Source organism: Podarcis gaigeae (genome assembly GCF_964106915.1).
Source record: "Podarcis gaigeae genome assembly, chromosome: 4".
NCBI lineage: Eukaryota > Metazoa > Chordata > Lepidosauria > Squamata > Lacertidae > Podarcis > Podarcis gaigeae.
Genome location: NC_139677.1, coordinates 95,228,789 through 95,248,241, shown reverse-complemented (window position 1 = coordinate 95,248,241; position 19,453 = coordinate 95,228,789). Strand labels below are relative to the sequence as shown.

The 19,453-nt window shown below is 46.0% G+C and overlaps 1 protein-coding gene across 34 annotated transcripts in view; it reads right to left on the bottom strand.

The window, feature by feature from the left end:
* The window catches only part of DLG2 (discs large MAGUK scaffold protein 2), a 902,142-nt gene that overhangs the window by 225,997 nt on the left and 656,692 nt on the right, over nucleotides 1–19,453 (bottom strand). For 32 of the 34 annotated variants that reach the window (XM_083736268.1, XM_083736240.1, XM_083736269.1 and 29 more), the window contains one exon: nucleotides 13,904–14,028. In XM_083736268.1, the coding sequence (XP_083592394.1) occupies nucleotides 13,904–14,028 (125 nt within the window). Of the gene's footprint in view, nucleotides 1–3,698; nucleotides 4,129–13,903; nucleotides 14,029–19,453 lie in introns of those variants that run through there. The other 2 variants (XM_083736266.1, XM_083736265.1) reach the window with 2 other exon arrangements.

The window sequence follows — 19,453 nt, the reverse complement described above, 5'->3', positions numbered from 1 at the left end:
AGTTGGCAAACTGCAGAAAGAGATTCCTTCTCATTCCCTCTTCTGGAATGTTGTTAATAAGTTTTTAACATGAAAGAGATGTTTGTTTTTAATTTAATGCAAGAAATCATTGGAGGACTTCATTTTGTGTAATATTGTCCAGGAGCAGGGAACTTTTCCAACAGTGTCTTACACCCACAAGAAGCACCACACCATTTCCCACCTAAGATTTTTTCAGTGAACACTGTTTTGCACACTCCACAATGCCCCAGGCATAGCGTCATTTCTGGAGCTTTGTGAGGGGCAATGGTGACTGCCACACATTAAAAATAAAATAAAAAATGGTTCCACATTCAGCAAAGCATCTCTCAGTTTTTGAAAAGGGCGAGAAAAAATATATTACCAGAATTTGCCTCCCTAAAATGTCCTATGAGTAATTTCAGCTCGGCTCTAGTTAAGACACTTCAACCACTCCCAGGCTGAGGCACAGGCTGTTTAACACCCTCTTCTCCAGTTTGAACAGGATTTCTTCATTCTTATGCACTTGATGTGCACACCCATGGATGCAAAATGCAGGACGAGGGTAGTGAGCAGCTGAGATGGTTGAAGGAAGGTCACCACCTCTGCCTCTTGGGGGTGGAGCCATTTTGCCTGTCCCTTGTCTTGCTTGGGAGTGAGTCAGTAGGAGGAGCCAATGTTGCTGCCCCACCCCACAAAAACCCACCTTGCACAGATGGCATATATATTGATAGTCATGTTCATAATGAGCATACAAGGAACATAGGAAGCTGCCTTATACAGAGTCATATCATTGATCCATCCCACTGTATTTTTGACACTGCCTGGTAGTGGCTCTCCAGGGTTTTTCAAGACAGGGAACATTTCCATCCCTCCCCGGAGATACTGGGGATTGAACCTGGGACTTCTGAATGCAGATGCTCTCCCACTGAGCTATGGCCCCTTCCTCAATATAGGAAGCTACTTTATACTGACAGCATCTTAAAAAGCAGAGACATCACCTTGCCAACAAAGCCCCGTATAGTTAAAGTTATGGTTTTCCCAGTAGTGATGTATGGAAGTGAGAGCTGGACCATAAAGAAGGCTGATCGCCGAAGAATGGATGCTTTTGAATTATGGTGCTGGAGGAGACTCTTGAGAGTCCTATGGACTGCAAGAAGATCAAACCACTCCATTCTGAAGGAAATCAGCCCCGAGTGCTCAATGGAAGGACAGATCCTGAAGCTGAGACTCCAATACTTTGGCCACCTCAGGAGAAGAGAAGACTCCCTGGAAAAGACCCTGATGTTGGGAAAGATGGAGGGCACAAGGAGAAGGGGACGGCAGAGGAAGAGATGGTTGGACAATGTTCTCGAAGCTACCAGCATGAGTTTGACCAAACTGCAGGAGGCAGTGGAAAACAGGAGTGCCTGGCGTGCTCTGGTCCATGGGGTCACGAAGAGTCAGACACGACTAAACGACAACCTTATACTGAGTTGGTCCATCTAACTCCATATCATCAACACTGATTGGCAGTGGCTTGCCAGAGTTTCACAGAATCAGAATCACAGGTTTGTAGAATTTCAAGGGACCATATCAGTCATCTAGACCAACCCCATGAAATTCAGGAATCTTTCACCCAACCTGGGGCTTGAACTCACAACCCTGAGATTAAGAGTCTCGTGCTGAGCTTTCCCTCATGGAACCCTCCCAGCTCTAGCTGGAGATGCCAATAATTGGACCTGGGCCCTTCTGCATGCAAAGCACTGAGCTACATTCCACCACTAGGGAAATAAATCTCCTAGTGAAACTACTACTGCAGTATAATCTTCTCATTGTAGTTGGATAGGGGTGGGGTGGAAATGGAGGGCTCATTTCTCCAGAATGAACAATGCATGATTAGAAATACTTCTTAGACGGCAGATATTGCAGATGCACAGCGAGTGGCAGCGGCAGCTTTGAGAAAGTACTTCCACTCCTATTCAGAAGATAATGAGCCTCGCTAATAAAACACACACTCTATGCAAAATGACGGAATTTTTCTTTTTTATTGACAAAGGAATTTCAGTTCAGCAGAGTGACTCATGATCTGCTATGCACTAACGCTAGAGGAGCAGGTAGAGTTAAGAGAGCTGAGGTATGGCATTCATTTCCTCCCCCCCAATCTTCCTGTCTAACCACAGCTGCCCCAAACAGCAATTTTGTCACTGTGCAGTGAATGCTAATCGTCACTGTCCATCTCAAGAGCTGAAGTTCAGGCTCAGCTACATTTGGCTCGAGTTTCAGATATTGTAAGACTTCTTTGCTTTAAAGACACAGGACCGTTCCATGTATCACATGCGGCAAACCCAGGGTTGCCCCCAAGTGCACATTCTGCAGGGAGCCCCAGCTATATCCCAGATTCCTGATACAAATACCTGATACACAACTGCAAGGGGCTGTGCTTCACGTATTTAGCTGTGCACCTAAATCTAGGAGTGCACTCTTTGGTATGAAGGCCAGCAACATGAACCTTGCCTTTTTGGAAGCCCTTGCAGATGACCGCAGTGGCTGGAGACAGGCAGTTAGGTCGTGTACAGGAGCTTAGCTGTCAACGTTTCCCTTTTTTTAAGGGAAATTCCCTTATTCCGAATAGGATTCCTTGCAAGAAAAGGGAAAAGTTGACAGCTATGTACAAGAGTGACCAGAGGAGAAATAACCACTTGGAGGAACACAGAGAGAAGAAACACCATGGTACGGCCTAGGACCCTCGTACCTATGGGACCGCCTCTCCTGGTATGTCCCACAGAGGAACTTACGGTCTTCAAACAAAAACATCCTGAAGGTCCCAGGCCACAGCGAGGTTAGGCTAGCCTCAACTAGAGCCAGGGCTTTTTCGGCTGTGGCTCCAATCTGGTGGAACGCTCTGCCACAAGAGACTATGGCCCTGCAGGACTTGACATCTTTCCACAGGGCCTGCAAGACAGAGCTGTTCCACCAGGCCTTTGGCCAGGGCACAGCCTGACCCCCTCCTTTGGCAATCTGCACAGAACTTTAGCCTAATGGCTGTCATCAATTTGAGTTGAATTAATTTTAGAATGTTGTATTATTTTATTGTTGTTAGCCACCCTGAGCCCGGCTTTGGCTGGGGAGGGCGGGATATAAATAAAATTTATTATTTATTATTATTATACAACTGCAGTGGGACAACCAGATTCCTTTATCTTCCCCAGATCATGAACCCAACCCCACCCCCCAAAATCTGCTCCTTGGAAGGCTATAGAGTCCCTCTGGAGCAGATAGAGTGTGTAGTGGGGAGCAGAGAAACCCGAAATCCCATCGAACAAGCAGATCTCTATTATGCAAGTGAGCAGACATTACTGGACGTCATCCATAATTTCACAGTTTGCACATTTGTGTCAGTGAAACACAAAGAAGGAAACAGGCAGGTAGGTGTCAGTGAAATAGGTTGGTAAGAACCAGTATTGGGGACAAATTCAGCAGACACCAGCAAGCTATACACCATGGGAGGGAGAACACAGTACTTTACACACAGGTGCAAAGAATTGATAAGAAATGGCAGGCAGAGGGGAAGATGTCAGCAGGACCAGGGTGTGATGGCAGATCCCTGCCCCTCCTTCCCATTTGCAAGCAGCCAGGAGAGGAAGAAATCAATGACCTTCCCACTTTGCCTTTCCGGATCTGAGAAAAGACCAAAAGGTTTGAAAGAGGGCTCTACTTACTCCTTCGTCCTGGTCTAAGCAGTTGCTCTCTGTTCTCTGAGCTCTGGAGAATGCAAAGTACTCAAATCCCTCAGAGGAGTTTTCAAAGATGCTGCTCTGCATAGCAGGTGGGCAAGGGCAGCGACAAAGCCGTGCAGAGAACACAGGTCCCCTTCAGGTACAACCGAGGGAGGAGGAGGAGAGCCTCACCTTTCGTTTAAGAAGAGAACGCAGACGAAGAAAAAGAGCCCTTTTCGGTATCTGCCACCTGTTAATCCAAGCCCCAGAAAAGTTGCTCGCAAACTACTCAAAGCAGGTTCGTGTTGATGCAGGAAAACCGGTTGCAACACATACCTCCCCAAAGGCCTAGTCCAAATTAGGAGTGTTGCAAGCAACTTTCATCTCGCTCTCCCTCTCTCTCTCTCTTAGTACTAGACATACACATGCACACTAACAAATTAAAGAGTCACAACAAGCCTGCCAGCCAAAATTCCACCCATTTTTATTTTTTAAAAAATAAGTTGGGAAGAGATATAATCACTCTGAAGCAAGAGGATTCTCCACCTTTCGAGAAGGTGGAGAAGGGAACTCAGAAAACTCACTTTGCAACCTCTTGTCGAAACATGCAAAAAACCAAAACAAAGCCACACCCTTCATTAGTGCATTTGTCAAAGCAAAACATGCCAAATTACAGCGTGCTGCAAGGAATGGGCACTTTGGGTCTCAGCAGCAAGGACGACCACACATTGTTACAAACTACAGAGGAAGGAGGTCTTTATGGACTTCCAACTGGTTTAAATTTGGGTGGAACATCTAGCAAAGTGGTGGGGGAGGGAAAAATCAGTTTCAGGAAGAATAATAGGGAAACAGCGAAATAGCTCGTGCAAGGAAGAGGGGCAAGGCTTCTTTGTTGCTGCAAGTGGAACCAAGGAAGGAGACATAAGAAGATAAAAATGAACGCATGATGATACCCAGCTCTACCTTTCTTTTAAATGGGAACCAGTGAGGGCAGTGAAGGTCCCATGTGAGTGTCTGGAGGTGGTTGGAGGATGAATGGCGGCTAACGGATTGTGGTTGAATCCTGACAGGACAGAAGTACTGTTCTTGGGGGAAAGGGGGCGGGCTGGTGTGGAGGACTCCCTGGTCCTGAATGGGGTAACTGTGCCCCTGAAGGACCAGGTGCGCAGCCTGGGAGTCATTCTGGACTCACAGCTGTCCATGGAGGTGCAGGTCAATTCTGTGTCCAGGGCAGCTGTCTACCAGCTCCATCTGGTACGCAGGATGAGGCCCTACTGCCTGTGGACTGCCTCTCCAGAGTGCTGCATGCTCTAGTTATATCTCACTTGGACTGCCGCAATGCGCTCTATGTGGGGCTACCTTTGAAGGTGACCCGGAAACTACAACTAATTCAGAATGCGGCAGCTAGACTAGTGACTGGCAGTTGCCACCGGGACCATTATAACACCGGTCTTGAAAGACCTACACTGGCTCCCAGTACGTTTCCGAGCACAATTCAAAGTGTTGGTGCTGACCTGTAAAGCCCTAAATGGCCTCGGCCCAGTATACCTGAAGGAGCGTCTCCACCCCCTCATTCAGCCCGGACACTGAGGTCCAGCTCCGAGGGCCTTCTGGTGGTTCCCACACTGCAAGAAGTGAGGTTACAGGGAACCAGGCAGAGGGCCTTCTCGGTAGTGGCGCTTGCCCTGTGGAACACCCTCCAATCAGATGTCAAGGAAATAAGCAACTATCCTACTTTTAAAAGACACCTGAAGGCAGCCCTGTTTAAGGAAGTTTTTAATGTTTAATGCTGTATTGTGTTTTTTAACGTTTGATGGGGAGCTGCCCAGAGTGGCTGGGGAAACCCAGCTAGATGGACGGGGTATAAATTAATTATTATTATTGAAAACATACAAAAATGTGCTAGATGAGGGAAAATTGCTTGCAAAAATGTATATGTTAGTCAAAACTGCAAACAAAAATGTTTATTAAGAGAAATCCATGCTAAAATGTTGATAATTTTTCTTCAGGAATTCACTAAATGCTGCAGAAATGTGGAGAACTGAACTTAAGATGGGGGGGGGGGCGGCGGAATGAAGAACTGGGAGCACTAAAGTTGGCCGATCCTTCCACCCCTACTGACAATGGGGGTGGAAAATGGTGCCTGCAGTTCCCTACACCACAACATCTTGTTGCTAGCTCAGTGGGTCCCCAAATTCCCATGCCCTGGACCACTTCAAAATTGCTGAGGGTCTTGGAGAAGCACTGTATGGATTCTCTGCCTGTTGTAGCAATTGCAACGTACCGTGCAAGATGCTGTACATTTTTAATGGATTTTTTTTATTTCATCTTTTATTTCTTACATATGGCATATTTTTCCCCTGCTGCAGTTTGAGTTCCACAGAGTTCAAATGGCAATATGATAAAATGCAATGTAAGAAATAAAAGAAGTTCAAATGCAATTCAGAATCAATATGAGTATTTGATGCGACTGATGTGCCGTCTTCTGTCTTCAACCACACACCTACAGATGAGCTGCAGACGACTGGAATGAGGCTTTTTAACCACTGTTGGCACTGTTTGGGAACTTCTGTGCTAAACTAGACACCACATACACACCAGAGGGTGATAAACCATGACTTGTCTTTTGAACTGCTGGTGGTGATGGGGACGGGAGAGTCTGTTGTGAAGTAAAATGACGAATGCAGTACACAAAGGTAGAGAGCCTTCAGGGGCACATGGCAGGAGGAGTATGAGAATTGGGGTCCCTGTTTTCACGTCTGAACTATTTGAGAAGCAGCTTTGTCTTAAAAGGAGGAAATGGCAGCATTTGGAGCCACTGTATGCAATGGTACTGGATGTGTGACATTTCCTTCCCTGACTAATACAAAACTCAGCAAAGACCTTAATAGTTCCCCCTGCTCCACTCCTTCCAAATGATTACAGGGCTGTTTAATCCTCATAATTGCTTTAGCAGAGCGCAGAGCCACTGATGAAACAATCATCTGGGTTAAGCCTCACAATACTGGTTTTGGATTCTGCAGCCTTCTTAAAACTCAGTGCAATTTCCCGGGAAGATAGTAATCAACACATTTTGTAGACTGAAAACAACAACAACAAAAACCAGTGGCCCGGGCTTTACTTGTCTTTAACTTTTACAGCTCCTGGCGTGATAAATAATATTTCAGAGCTAGCTATGGATTCAGCTTCTGCCCTCAGTTCAGATGAGATTGGCTCAATTTAATCTGAGCTAAACCAGTCACCCCACAAGAAGATCTGATTTCAACCACTCAGGGCCGTCTTACCCATAGGTGCTAGGGGTGTGGGGCACCTGGGCACTGGGCTTTCAGGGGCACCAGGCTGAGAGTCCGGGGCCCGAGAGTTGAGTCCGGGGAAGAGCCCACCCATCAGTCGGAGCGCTGCTGTGGACTCTTCTGCTGTGGGCGGCTCTGCACTGTGAGTTTGGGGGTGACCGAGCCAATGAGATGCTGAGACGGCCAGCCAGCTCTGCCCTCCTGCACGCCTGGGACTGGGCAACCCGGGTCGCCGGGCAGATCTTTGCACCCTAGCGCTGCATATGCTTAAGACAGCCCTGTTGCCACTCATTGCCCTCTAAACCATCCTGGTCCTTCATTCGCTGTCAAAGCTGGACCATGAACAACAGACTGTGATAGGGTCGGCATAAAACATTGCTCCTCTTGAGCCACAGTTGCCACCCGATTCTTCCTCTTCCCCACTACTGCTACCCTCTCCTCATTATATCAATTTTTGTAATCTGGTGGCAGAAGCGGTAACTTTTCTGCCTCTCCCCTGCTCCCCACTTTGTTCTAGGAAAGGCCAAGAGGGTCCAGAGTGAGTCATTCTGAGATAGGTGGCCAGGAAAACACCTAGGAATACTTCTTAAATCCAAGGGGAAAGGTTTAGAGTTGACTTTGCTGCATTGGCTAGAAATGCTGTTTGAACTTAGAAAACAGTAACTTTAAACCTTCTTTCTGAGGTGAGTCAGGAACCATTTAACAAGCAGGCAAGGAGATGTGTAACCTCTTTTGTTCCTTAAGGGGGTATGTTATCATTATGTAAATGTATGCGCAGGAACTGATAAATCAACAGCTGGAGGATAATGGGAAAGGGGAATTAAAAAAAAAATCAATAAAAATCGATAATTGTAAATTGAAAAAAGAAAGAAAGAAAGGTTGACTTCCTTCGATCACTATACGGTTCCTGTAGGCTCATATCTTTGGTTGTCTGTAATCATAATAAACCTTGTGGAGAGACAATTTTTTACCTGTGGAGTTTTTAGCTTAAACTAAGCCAGTCATAGTTTGGTGAACCAACCTTCTTCATATAATTTGTAAAGATATCCCATTCTCTCCTGATTTTTTCATTTGGTTGATCTCTTACTATTTCTGTTAATTTCGCCAATTTCTTTCTTCTTCTTTTTTCCCCTTTTCATTTTCTTTTTAATATATTTTCTTTTTACTTTTTTCTTTTCTATTTTTTATTCTTGTTTTCTTTTTGTATTTTTGGATATATGTTAATTAAGGCAAAAATGTATGATCTGTATAAATGCATTTTTTTTGTATGAATGTAACACGTACCAGTATATAGCAAATAAAAATAAATAATAATAATAATAATTGTAAATTGAATATAAGAAATGCAATGTAAATTAGAAATAAATATGTAACATCAAGCAGCAATGGGGGGAAGTTGGGACACATCTAAGACGAAGAGTGGGAAGTCAACTTTTTGGGCAAATTGCATTAAATGATGTAATTTGGCACTGATTTGTTAAAAATTAGGAAAACTAATAAATATGATTGGGAGTGGGGGGAAGAACCATTTAATAAGCAGCAGAGTGAAAGGTCAGACCCATAGAACGTATGAGTCAGTCAGTCAGGATATACAAGGAGGCAACACGTAAGAACATAAGGACATTAGAAGAGCCTATTGGATCAGGCCAATGGCTCATCTTGTCCACCATTTTGTTCTCACAGTGGCCAACCAGATTGTGCCAGATTGGGGGTAAACCCGAGCAACGTGGTCCAGGTCCGGTCCCGAATCCAAGGGTTCCGTGAAGAGTCAGTCCGACAGGGTCAAGGCAGGAAACCAGGCTAGGTCAGGCACAGGGTCACAGGCAGGTTCTAGCAAACAGCAATGTTGCTCCCACAACCTGGGGCGGGGTCTGACAGACTTTTATCTCTGTTGGGGTAATGGCCGGTCCTGATCCCCTGGTGACTCACCTCCCTGTCTCGCCCGAAGGTGAGCACTCCTCCTGCGAGTTCTCAGGTGTCTCTTTCTCTCAGACCTTAGTCTCTGCATCTTGGGAGATGTTGGTGGGTTACTAGACCCAGGGGCTGCCTCAGCCTCTCCTGACCCAACCGGTAGTGGAGCAGCTGTAAGTGATGGCCCAGCTGAAGGCAATGAGGTAATCCCCGCATCTAGAGCCAGGGCAGGCTCAGGCCCTTGACTTGGCCCAGCTGGTGCTTGTTGCAGGAGAACCTGTGCAGACTGGGGCTCTTCAGAATCAGGCCCCAGACTTGGTTCTGATGTCGCCTGAGGCAGAGGATCCAGTGCGGACTGAGACTCCTCTGGTTCCAAGTCCGAGCCTGAGTCCCAGGCCATCACACTGATGCCTCTGGTAAGCCCATAAGCAGGACCCAAGTACTCTCCCCTCCTGCAGTTTCCAGGAAATGGTATTCAGAAACATGCTTGAGGCTCTGTCATGGCTAGCAGCCACTGATAAGACTTAACCTCCACGATAATCCTCTTTTAAAGCCATCCAAGTTGGTGGCTGTTGTTGCCTCCTGGGGGAGCAAGCTCCGTAGTTTAACTATGTGTTAAATGAAAAAGTACTTTCTATTACTCATCCTGAATCTTCTGAGGAGCAAGCCATGATACTGGAGCATAAAAAAGCAACATGAAGCCTTCTTGAATTCCTTCTCGCCTAGAAAGATCCAGTGGCTACCATGGGTGGGCAGAGACAATCTGGGGCCTGGAGGAACCTCAACGAGAAGCTTCCACCTGCAGATTGAAGTTTGTTCTCAATAGATCTCTCTCCCCTGAGCTCCCATCTGCCCAGGTCCAGCCAGTATTCTGAGGATTATATTAGTGTCTTTCTCCAGATAAGTGCTCCCTGTGAAATGAGACTGGAAGGGGTTCAGGAGGAGAATGAATGAAGAGCCCATGTTCTTGGCCGTACAAGGGCAAAGAGAAAAGGCGGAATGCTTTGCTTCTGTCACCATCAGATATGGTTATCAGCTTGCAATTAAAGGAAGCAGCATTTGGCCCAGTGTAATGGATGCCTCAAGTGCCTATTTATGAAGCATTTGGATTTATTTTCGTTCCTAGCTCATGCACAGCAATCTGGACATGTTCCAAATGTTCCCCTTATGAACTTCAGAAACACTTCCACTGCTGAGTTGGTGCCAGGACCATTACTCTTCTGTTAGCAGCAAAAGAAAACAAAATCAAAAAAGTGCCCAGAAATACAAAATGATCTAACTTAATGAGCTCATAAACTTCCCAACATAAAGCAAACAACATACACAATCTGTTAATGGAGGCTCTAATTTACCGCTGCCTGCAAAACAAGCATGTTGTTTTTTTAATAGGGTGAAGGTCTCCTTTCTTTATTAACTTGCAGCTAAATTATGCACCGAGCAAATAGCATTGCCAGAGGTCTGCAAACACCCCCCCCCCCAAGAGATTTGCATAGCCACCGGCCCTGAGCTGGTAAGCATTTTGGAATAATATATAGACTGCACACAAATCCCCACAAGGGCAGCCAAACTGATCCCATGAGCACCTAGCCAGCAGAACTGGTGCTGTTACACAGTGTCACACAATGTTCAGTCTGCAGTTGTAAGAAATTGATATGCTAGTGTGGCAGCACCTACACTTGGAACTCCCTGCGTACAGTGGTACCTCGGGTTAAGTACTTAATTCGTTCTGGAGGTCCGTTCTTAACCTGAAACTGTTCTTAACCTGAAGTACCACTTTAGCTAATGGGGCCACCTGCTGCTGCCGCGCCGCCGGAACACGAGTTCTGCTCTCATCCTGAAGCGAAGTTCTTAACCTGAAGCACTAGTTCTGGGTTAGCGGAGTCTGTAACCTGAAGCATATGTAACCCAAAGTACCACTGTACTGACATTGGGTAGGTGGCTACATTACTCTTTTTGACACCTGCCAAAAACGTTTTTGCTCAGGCCAGCCTATCTGGATATGTAGAAGGTTGGTGTGTGGTTTAATCCTCTTAGTTCATCCCATTTTTTAAATAGTTCTTTTCAACTGCTTTTATTGTTTTATTCTCAAATGTCATTGGCCAGGCTTTATCCACTCTGCAGTGGCTAGCATGCCAACAGATTTCATGCACTTCTGCCAAAAAGAAAGCAAAATATCATAATTTCTTTATTTCTCAGTTCAGAGTGACTTCAAGATGCAAGCTGGTCACAGGTCAAGAATTAAAAAAGTCTGTTTAAGATAATAATAAAAAGATCTAGTCCTAACTTATAATCAGTTATTCTACAAGGGGGGTCTGCAACAAAATGCATTCCGGAGCTCTTTTCTCTGGTCCCAGCCAGCCATCCCATGTTCCATAATACAGCGGTACCTCAGGTTACATACGCTTCAGGTTACAGACTCCGCTAACCCAGAAATAATTCTTCAGGTTAAGAACTTTGCTTCAGGATAAGAACAGAAATTGGGCTCCGGTGGTGCGGCAGCAGCAGGAGGCCCCATTAGCTAAAGTGGTGCTTCAGGTTAAGAACAGTTTCGGTTTAAGTACAGACCTCCGGAACGAATTAAGTACTTAACCTGAGGTACCACTGTACTTATTTCCATTCCCCTTGGGGTTTCTGACCCAGACCACTCAGTCAACATTCCATTGCTAATGAGCAAGCCCAGTCCTGATAGGATTGATTGGGGGTTCCCACACATAGGGTTTTTTCCCCCTAAAGACTTTTGTACTGTGGCAAACTTTGGGCTTTCCCAGAGGCTCCTTATAGCTCCCCCTTGTACATGGACTGCATCAAATTGGCTACATTAAGACCCATGCTTAGGAGGACGAGGTTTCCATTAGTTTATAGGACTGATGACAGCCAGATTTCTGAAATCCTATGCGTTGCAAAAACAGCTTAAACCCACCAGTGACCACAATTAGCTCCTCCACAGATTCCTGTTCCAAATGGCTGAGTCATATTAACTGAGTGGTTCTATCGCAAAGTTTACGGTTGCTGAACAATATGTTTCTTTCAAACAGATTGCTTTTGTCAAGCAGGGATCTCGCAATCTTACAAGAGATTGAGTGAGTCGCTATAAAGGATGGCAATGATGGAAAATTGATCTCCTTGCTTTACCTCGGCAATCAATTCAGCTGCACAGTTTCTTTCTTTTTTAAGAAAGAAAAACCCCATAAAGGAAAAAAAAAGATAGGCAGAGCAAAGATTACACAGTTGGGAAGAGAATTAGATGTATTTTTCTTCATTATACCTTTAGCTCCATTCAATAAACTTAAGGCTAGATTTTTAGTTGCATGTTAAACTGGCAGGAGGCTGTAAAACGACTACAGCAGAAGACTCAAGCAAAATCTGGTGGCCAATTAGAGTTTTGGCTGGTTCGGAGAAAGTGATGCTGTGCTTTGGTCCTCAACCTGTCCCCAGTCATCCCTCACCTGCCTGCCTTCAGTCCAGGGTGTGACACTGCATGTTCTTTCCTTATTTCCATCGGAAGCAGTGACAGAAAGTAGTGTCATTGATTTCTAGGGCTTGAGGACAAGGGATGTGTGGGCAAGGTTTTCGATAGGAGCAACAGGACATCAGATCTAACAACAGCCTGTGAGACTGGTTAACAAACAGGGGTGCTTCTGTTGTTGGCATCCATCTGTCTCAAAAGACAATGGAGTTTGCCTCCAGGGGTGAAGTCAAACTGGACCAGTTCAACAGTGAAGTGGTCTCTCTGGGGTGCAAGTCTGAGCAGGGTGCATGGAGGTCCTGGGCTGGCCAGACAACAAGACCCCCCTCTTGACTGAAGGACTGGGTTTCCCAAACCCAAAACTGACTGTGCAGGCAGTTTGAAACTGCACCAAAATCCCTATTTTTCCTTAGCTAAAATGCTTTAACTTGAGCTCTTGAGCCAAAACCCCAGCTGTATAAACAAGTGCTCAGAGCCCTCTCCTTTATCAGTTTGTGATGGCAAGGATGGCCTTGACTGTACCAGTAGAACAGGGAAGACATGTCTGTGCCTTGACTGTACCAGTAGAACGGGGAAGACATGTCTGGGAACAGTGCCAGAGGGTGTTCTTGGAGATGGTGACCTCTTGCTCCAAGATAAGAATAGGAACAGGAAGATGCTTTTATGGTCAGAAGTACAGGAAGGAATATCCTTTTATGGTCAGAAGTATAGGAAGGAATACCCTTTTATGGTTAAGAGTGCCGAAGCAGGAACATCTGTGATGTCAACCTGCGTGTACAAACTGACGTGGTTGGATTCCTGGGGAAGGGGGAGAGGGTGCCTGGAGGATATATATACTGCATTAAATTTCTCTTTCTTTGGACTTGTTGTGGACTGACCACGCAGGTGACTTTCTGCTGTTCCGGAGAGCAGAAATAAAGAACTCTTTCTCTGAACCAACCCTCGGTGTCATTTGACTTCCTTCCTCCTGTCCGGGAGCAACGCAGACCCAATCAGTGAACTCCAATAAGGCTACATGATCTCACTGATGTGGTCCAAAGGAGAGCAGAGCATTGTATTTGACACCAGCTTGGATGCAGGAGTTGCCAGAAGGAGGCGTACAGGGCAGCATCCAACCGTCTTAGGGACTCCACTTAGGATTTATTTGGGGTTGACTCCTTAGCCCTTTCTTCCTCTAAAGATGTCCCGCAAGGCAGGGGAGTTTTAGGATCCGTGTTTTCCTTCTCTTATAAGGGCTACCTTTCCAGGTTGATGAGCCGTGTCTGCCCCTTACTTCAATGCTTCAATGCACAAGTAATGCATAAAACAAATGTGAGAAAATAATGCATTTTCAATGGTCCTGCAGAAAAGCCCTTACTTTTACCCCTTGTAGAACTCAGGGAGGAGGAGGAGGAGGAGAAGGATAAACCTAGAATTAGTTGACTTCATCATTGGCTCAAGCCTTTTCAACCTCCCTTCCTGCAACAGCACCAGGCTTTCCCCCCCAGGACAGACCCAAACATTGGACACCCATTTAGACAACAAATGCATAAGTTTACCTGAGTCTTCCGTCCTCTGCTGCAGCTCCTCCTGGTATAATCTTAGTAATAAATATCCCAGGATCATCCCCAATGTGTGGGTTGTCTGTTCCTCCAGCAATGCTGAAACCCAGGCCAGAATTTCCCTAAAGAAAATAACAAGGACGGGGTGAGGGGAGAAGAAAAGAAAATTATTGTCTGTTATAGGAGGACGATCGTTCTCAACCAGCGAAGGCTGGTCCCAGTGGGGTGCTGTACCACCAATCTGACCTGAGCCGACCTCCACCTCCCAGCTTTCCTGCTTACAACAAACCCGGGGGCGTCACAGCCTGTTGCCTTTGTCCATTAAGAATATATAATTCTTTTTATATATAAAAAGAATTAGTTAGCTCTGCCTGTCTTTGTCTCTGGCTCCACCTACTGTTTGGGCTCCTGCCCTACTAGTCCCAATGGGCACCAGCCAATCTTAGCCTCAACTACACAAATATGACTAAAAACAAAAAAAACTCCTTCCAGTAGCACCTTAAAGACCAACTAAGTCAGTTCTTGGTATGAGCTTTCGTGTGCATGCACACTTCTTCAGATACACTGAAACAGAAGTTTCCAGACCCTTCTATATAGTGAGAAGGTGGGGAGGGGTATTACTCAGAAGGCTGGTGGGAATGGGTGATTGGCAGATAGCTGTGATGAGCCTGTTGACGACTCTTAACGACTGCAATAGGTCTTACAGGGAGAAGCAAGGGGTGAAAAGGTGAAAAATGGCTTTGTCATGTATAATGAGATAAGAATCCAAGGTCTTTGTTCAGGCCAGGTTTCTCCATGGTTTTAAGTTTGGTGATAAGTTGTAATTCAGCAGCTTTCTGAGTAATACCCCTCCCCACCTTCTCACTATATAGAAGGGTCTGGAAACTTCTGTTTCAGTGTATCTGAAGAAGTGTGCATGCACACGAAAGCTCATACCAAGAACTAACTTAGTTGGTCTTTAAGGTGCTACTGGAAGGAATTTTTTTTGTTTTGACTATGGCAGACCAACACGGCTACCTATCTGTAACTGGAACAAATATGACTGTTAACTTAAAACATTAGATGGAAAGTGCCTGGTTGTAGAAAAGCAAAGCTCGCGGGGTGGCGGTGGGAAATGGCACTCAGCCTTGCAATCCAAACACCAGTAAATTTCAGAGGGAAGAGCAGACTCTGCCCACAGAATTTTAAGTGCTGTGTTATCGATTCACTCCCCATTTGCTAAAGAGCTATGCTGCCTTGGCAGAAGATGCCTTTAACACACACCACTTTAACAACCCAAGCTTATTTTGTCATTGCAAAACATCCCTTCTCTTTACTAAGATAAATGGCATCTCTTCAATGCTATTTTCAAAAGCTTCCTAAAGAAAAGAAAGAAATCCTCAACAGTTTGCTAAATTGCTTTGGTTACAATAAATGCTCCTTTGAAGAGACATGGTAGAATTCCACAGGGACCTCAGCTTCCTGTATGGCTTGGGCTGAGGACTTCAGTTGGTGTTGGTGACAGGGGTTGGAAAAGTGGGCACCCATATCTCTGAAGGGTTGGGGAAATGCGCACCTATGTCCCCGAAGGGTTGGGGAAATGGGCACCTATGTCCCCGAAGGGTTGGGGAAATGGGCACCTATGTCCCCGAAGGGTTGGGGAAATGGGCACCTATGTCCCCGAAGGGTTGGGGAAATGGGCACCTATGTCCCTGAAGGGTTGGGGAAATGGGCACCTATGTCCCTGAAGGGTTGGGGAAATGTGCATCTATGTCGCTGAAGGGTTGGGGAAATGAGCACCTATGTTACTGAAGGGTTGGGGAAATGTGCATCTATGTCGCTGAAGGGTTGGGGAAATGGGCACCTATGTCCCCAATGGGTCCTGCTGCCGCACCTTGCTGGTCCTTCAAACTTGCCTGTCATCTCAAACCAAATGAGTGGTGATATGATTAAGAATTCATCTCCATTCACTCACTTGGCACCCCTCTCTCTTTAGGCGGATGAGTGTTGGGCTCAGAGAAAGAGCAACCAGGGTGGGGCAATTCATCGATGGGGGCTCAGTGAGGACATCTTGCTCAAAGTCCCCCCAATCATATAATCAGAGTTGGAAGGGACCCCAAGGGTCATCTAATTCAGCTCCTTACAATGCATGAATCCTGCCCCAGACAATCCCTGGGTTGACTCAAAACACCAATCTTCTGGTTATCAGCATTTTTCATTGTGGTGGTTTTGTCCCTGCTTCTGAACTGAGCATGGTGGTGTCTTGGCATCACAAGTGGGGAGAGTGAAGTTGCAGTCTGGTCTTTTTTGCAGGCTGGTGGACTAGGTGGACCTTTGGCCTTCTCTAGAAGGGCTCTTATTACATTCTTACTAGGGGTGTGCAATGGATTCTTATGAATCCCAAGCCCAAAGTTGACCTTCCAGGAGGGATATTTGGGTGTGAGGCTGAGACAGCCATGGATTGCTATGGGTCAGCTGGAATGTCGCTGAGCATTCTGGGGCTTTCACAGGGTGGAGCATCTGGCAGGAAAATCCACCAATAAGCTGAGGCTGACCTAACTACTGGCTGCATCTTCTTAGGAGAAGGTAAAAGCCTGGCACTTCCTGGTTCTCCTTCCTGCCTGATGCTCCACCCCACAGAATTGCTATGTCTGCTCAACAGCTGTTGACACGAGGCACTGATCCTGTGAGGTGCTCACCTGCATGAGCACCTTTGAAGGAGCACCCTGCAGAACTGAACTCCTGCCTCCCCTCGGTTATTAAGGGGGGAGATGCAGCATCTCCTCCCCCACCCCTCCCACCTCAGCAACATATGTTTAATTAGGGTTTTTGCCCTAATTAAACATTAACCCCACCCCTAAACTAATTCAGGACAAAAGCTGAGGTGCTGTAGGTGGTTCCTAACTTGGGGGGGGGGCAGGGCATAGTCAGAGCCATGGGGTGGATCTGGGGAGGGGGCTGTACACACCCTTCATCCTTATATGGCAAAATTCACATAGCAGTGAAAGCAGGGTCCTCTTTTAGCATTTTGCTGGCATGTATGTGACAGTGGCTGTTTTAATTACAACATTATCATTTTTGTTTTAATTACTGCAAGGTTATGATTCATTTGCGAGTTATGATGCGGATTGGTAGGGGGAAGCAAGCTGTAAGCTTTCCCAGAGTGAATCATTGCCGTCTCCTAAACTTTAACTGGAACTGCGGGCCAGCAGCACTGTGAAGTCTATTCCATCGCTGTCCCCCTAGGGACAGCACCCCTTGCTGGCACACCAAGATCCTGTAAATTGCTAGTAATTAATCCTCCTGGAAACCTTGACCCGAGCAACAGAGTCCATCAAAGCCATTGTACTGGCTTGTTCCGTTGTTGAACACATCCGCCGACAAGGCATTGTTAGATCACACACACAAGTTTAGCCTTCTTTCTTCTTTGGATAAATTGGGGAACGTGAACACAAAGGTAATGGCAGAGTCGCCGCAGTCCTTGACGAAATAAATGGCACTGAGACAAACTAGAAAACAGCCCAAAATTTGAGTAGGGGCTGGAATTCAGGGTGTGCACGTCAGGCTGGGTGAGAAGGAAGTAGCAGGGCTGGGGCTGCAGGGTACTGTGAGCTGTTGAGTCCTTCTCAAGGTGCCCTCCAGCTAGAGCGTGCTGTGAGAAGGATGCATCACAAAGAGGGCAGGGTGTTGTGAGGAATGCACCCCCAAAAAACCTGCACCTGGGGCGACAGCCTGCCAGCCTCCCCACCCACTACACCTCTGCCCCCACTATTCCCCGGGCTCTGATCCTTCTTCCCACCATTCATTTGCATCCAACCAGTCCAAGACAATCACACATTTCAGAAGGTTTCAAACAAATTCTCACATCCTTCCTCTGTGCTCCATCCTTGCTTCTAGGAGACCGTTTTTGTGTGTGAGGCACATGCAAAAGGGATCGTTCCATTCCATCACAGCGAGAGCCCTTTCCCCACCTCTAAGTAAATGCCATTGATCAAACAGATTGCAGTTCAGGACCCAATGTTGCTGTTTATAAGGCTTTACATTTACAACGCACGCTCCCTCTCCCCAATCAATTACTCAGCCTACTTCCTAAACGAGAGAAAAATCACCAAGGATTGGTCACGAAGGCACAAGCGGGGGTGGAAAGGACTGCTAAAAGTTGACTGCATTTGTGATAGACACCTTTCCTTAGGATGGGTGCTGGATAATGTGGCCCCTATGACAAAATGCAAGCTTTCAAGGGTGGCTGTGCGATGGTTTGTACAATGCTTTGAAAAGTGCAAATTGTAACAGCCCCTCTTCAAATGTGAACTGGTTCAAATTTTTCCTTTATCCATAGTTACATCGCCTGACAAAAATGCCTTTAAGTGTAGGTTTTGTCCCATTCCTCCTGTGGCCTTGAAGAACACACACACACACCCCGTTCAAAGAAGAAGAAGAAGAAGAAGAAGAGTTTGGATTTGATATCCCGCCTTTCACTCCCCTTCAGGAGTCTCAAAGCGGCTAACAACCTTCTTTCCCTTCCTCCCCCACAACAAACACTCTGTGAGGTGAGTGGGGCTGAGAGACTTCACAGAAGTGTGACTAGCCCAAGGTCACCCAGCAGCTGCATGTGGAGGAGCGGAGACACGAACCCGGTTCCCCAGATTATGTGACTGCCGCTCTTAACCACTACACCACACTGGCTATATTTAGTGGGTGTTTCTTGTGTGGAGAATTCCACTCCTTTCCCTTCATTCCCCTTCATAGCTGCTCTGAGCCTGGCCTTGGCTGGGGAGGGCAACGTATAAATAAAAAATATTATTATTCTTCACAAATGGAAGCCACCTCATTAAAACATCAGTCAGATAAGAAGAGTACATGTGTGAGAGAAAATGTGAGGACGGTCTCTTCCACACTGGCAACAACAATAGGAAATCAGCCATGGTCTTTGACTAAATGTGTTTGCATTTAGGTGCTGTGAAAGCAAAAAAAATCAAAGTAGACAAGCACTGAAACTGAATGCTGATTGCATCTCAAAACTGTGTGGCTCAGATCCGAACAGCACTTAACATTTCTCTACGTACGTTACATTGCGGTCAATGCAACCAACTCAGGGGAGAAGGAGCCGCAGCAAACTGCTGAATAATCTCCATCATCAATGGCGCTTTAACTGCCTATTGAATCGTAGCCGTAACTTGCTCCATCCCTTGACTCTCATCCTTGCTCTATTAACATGATTTGAAAATGAATTTATTTTTACATGACTTTGAGAGCTTAGCTCCAAGGATGCTCGCTCTCAGTGTCTAATTGAACTTTTGCATTTTTTTAGATCAATAGGAGAGACATTGGCTTCCAGGGGACAGTTTACTGAAGTCATTTGTCATATTGATGGATTTCCCATACATAGCTTGGGAAATAAAAGCTGCATTACTGATGTGTTTCTTATGCATTGGCATATGTGTATATCTATAAAGAAACTGAGAAAGCATTTCTGCTATTAACACTCTACCCCTCTCAAACCAGCTTGATGTGCTCCTGAATCACTTGTTATTTTTAATGATGCTGCTTGCCTTGGTTTAGCCAAGG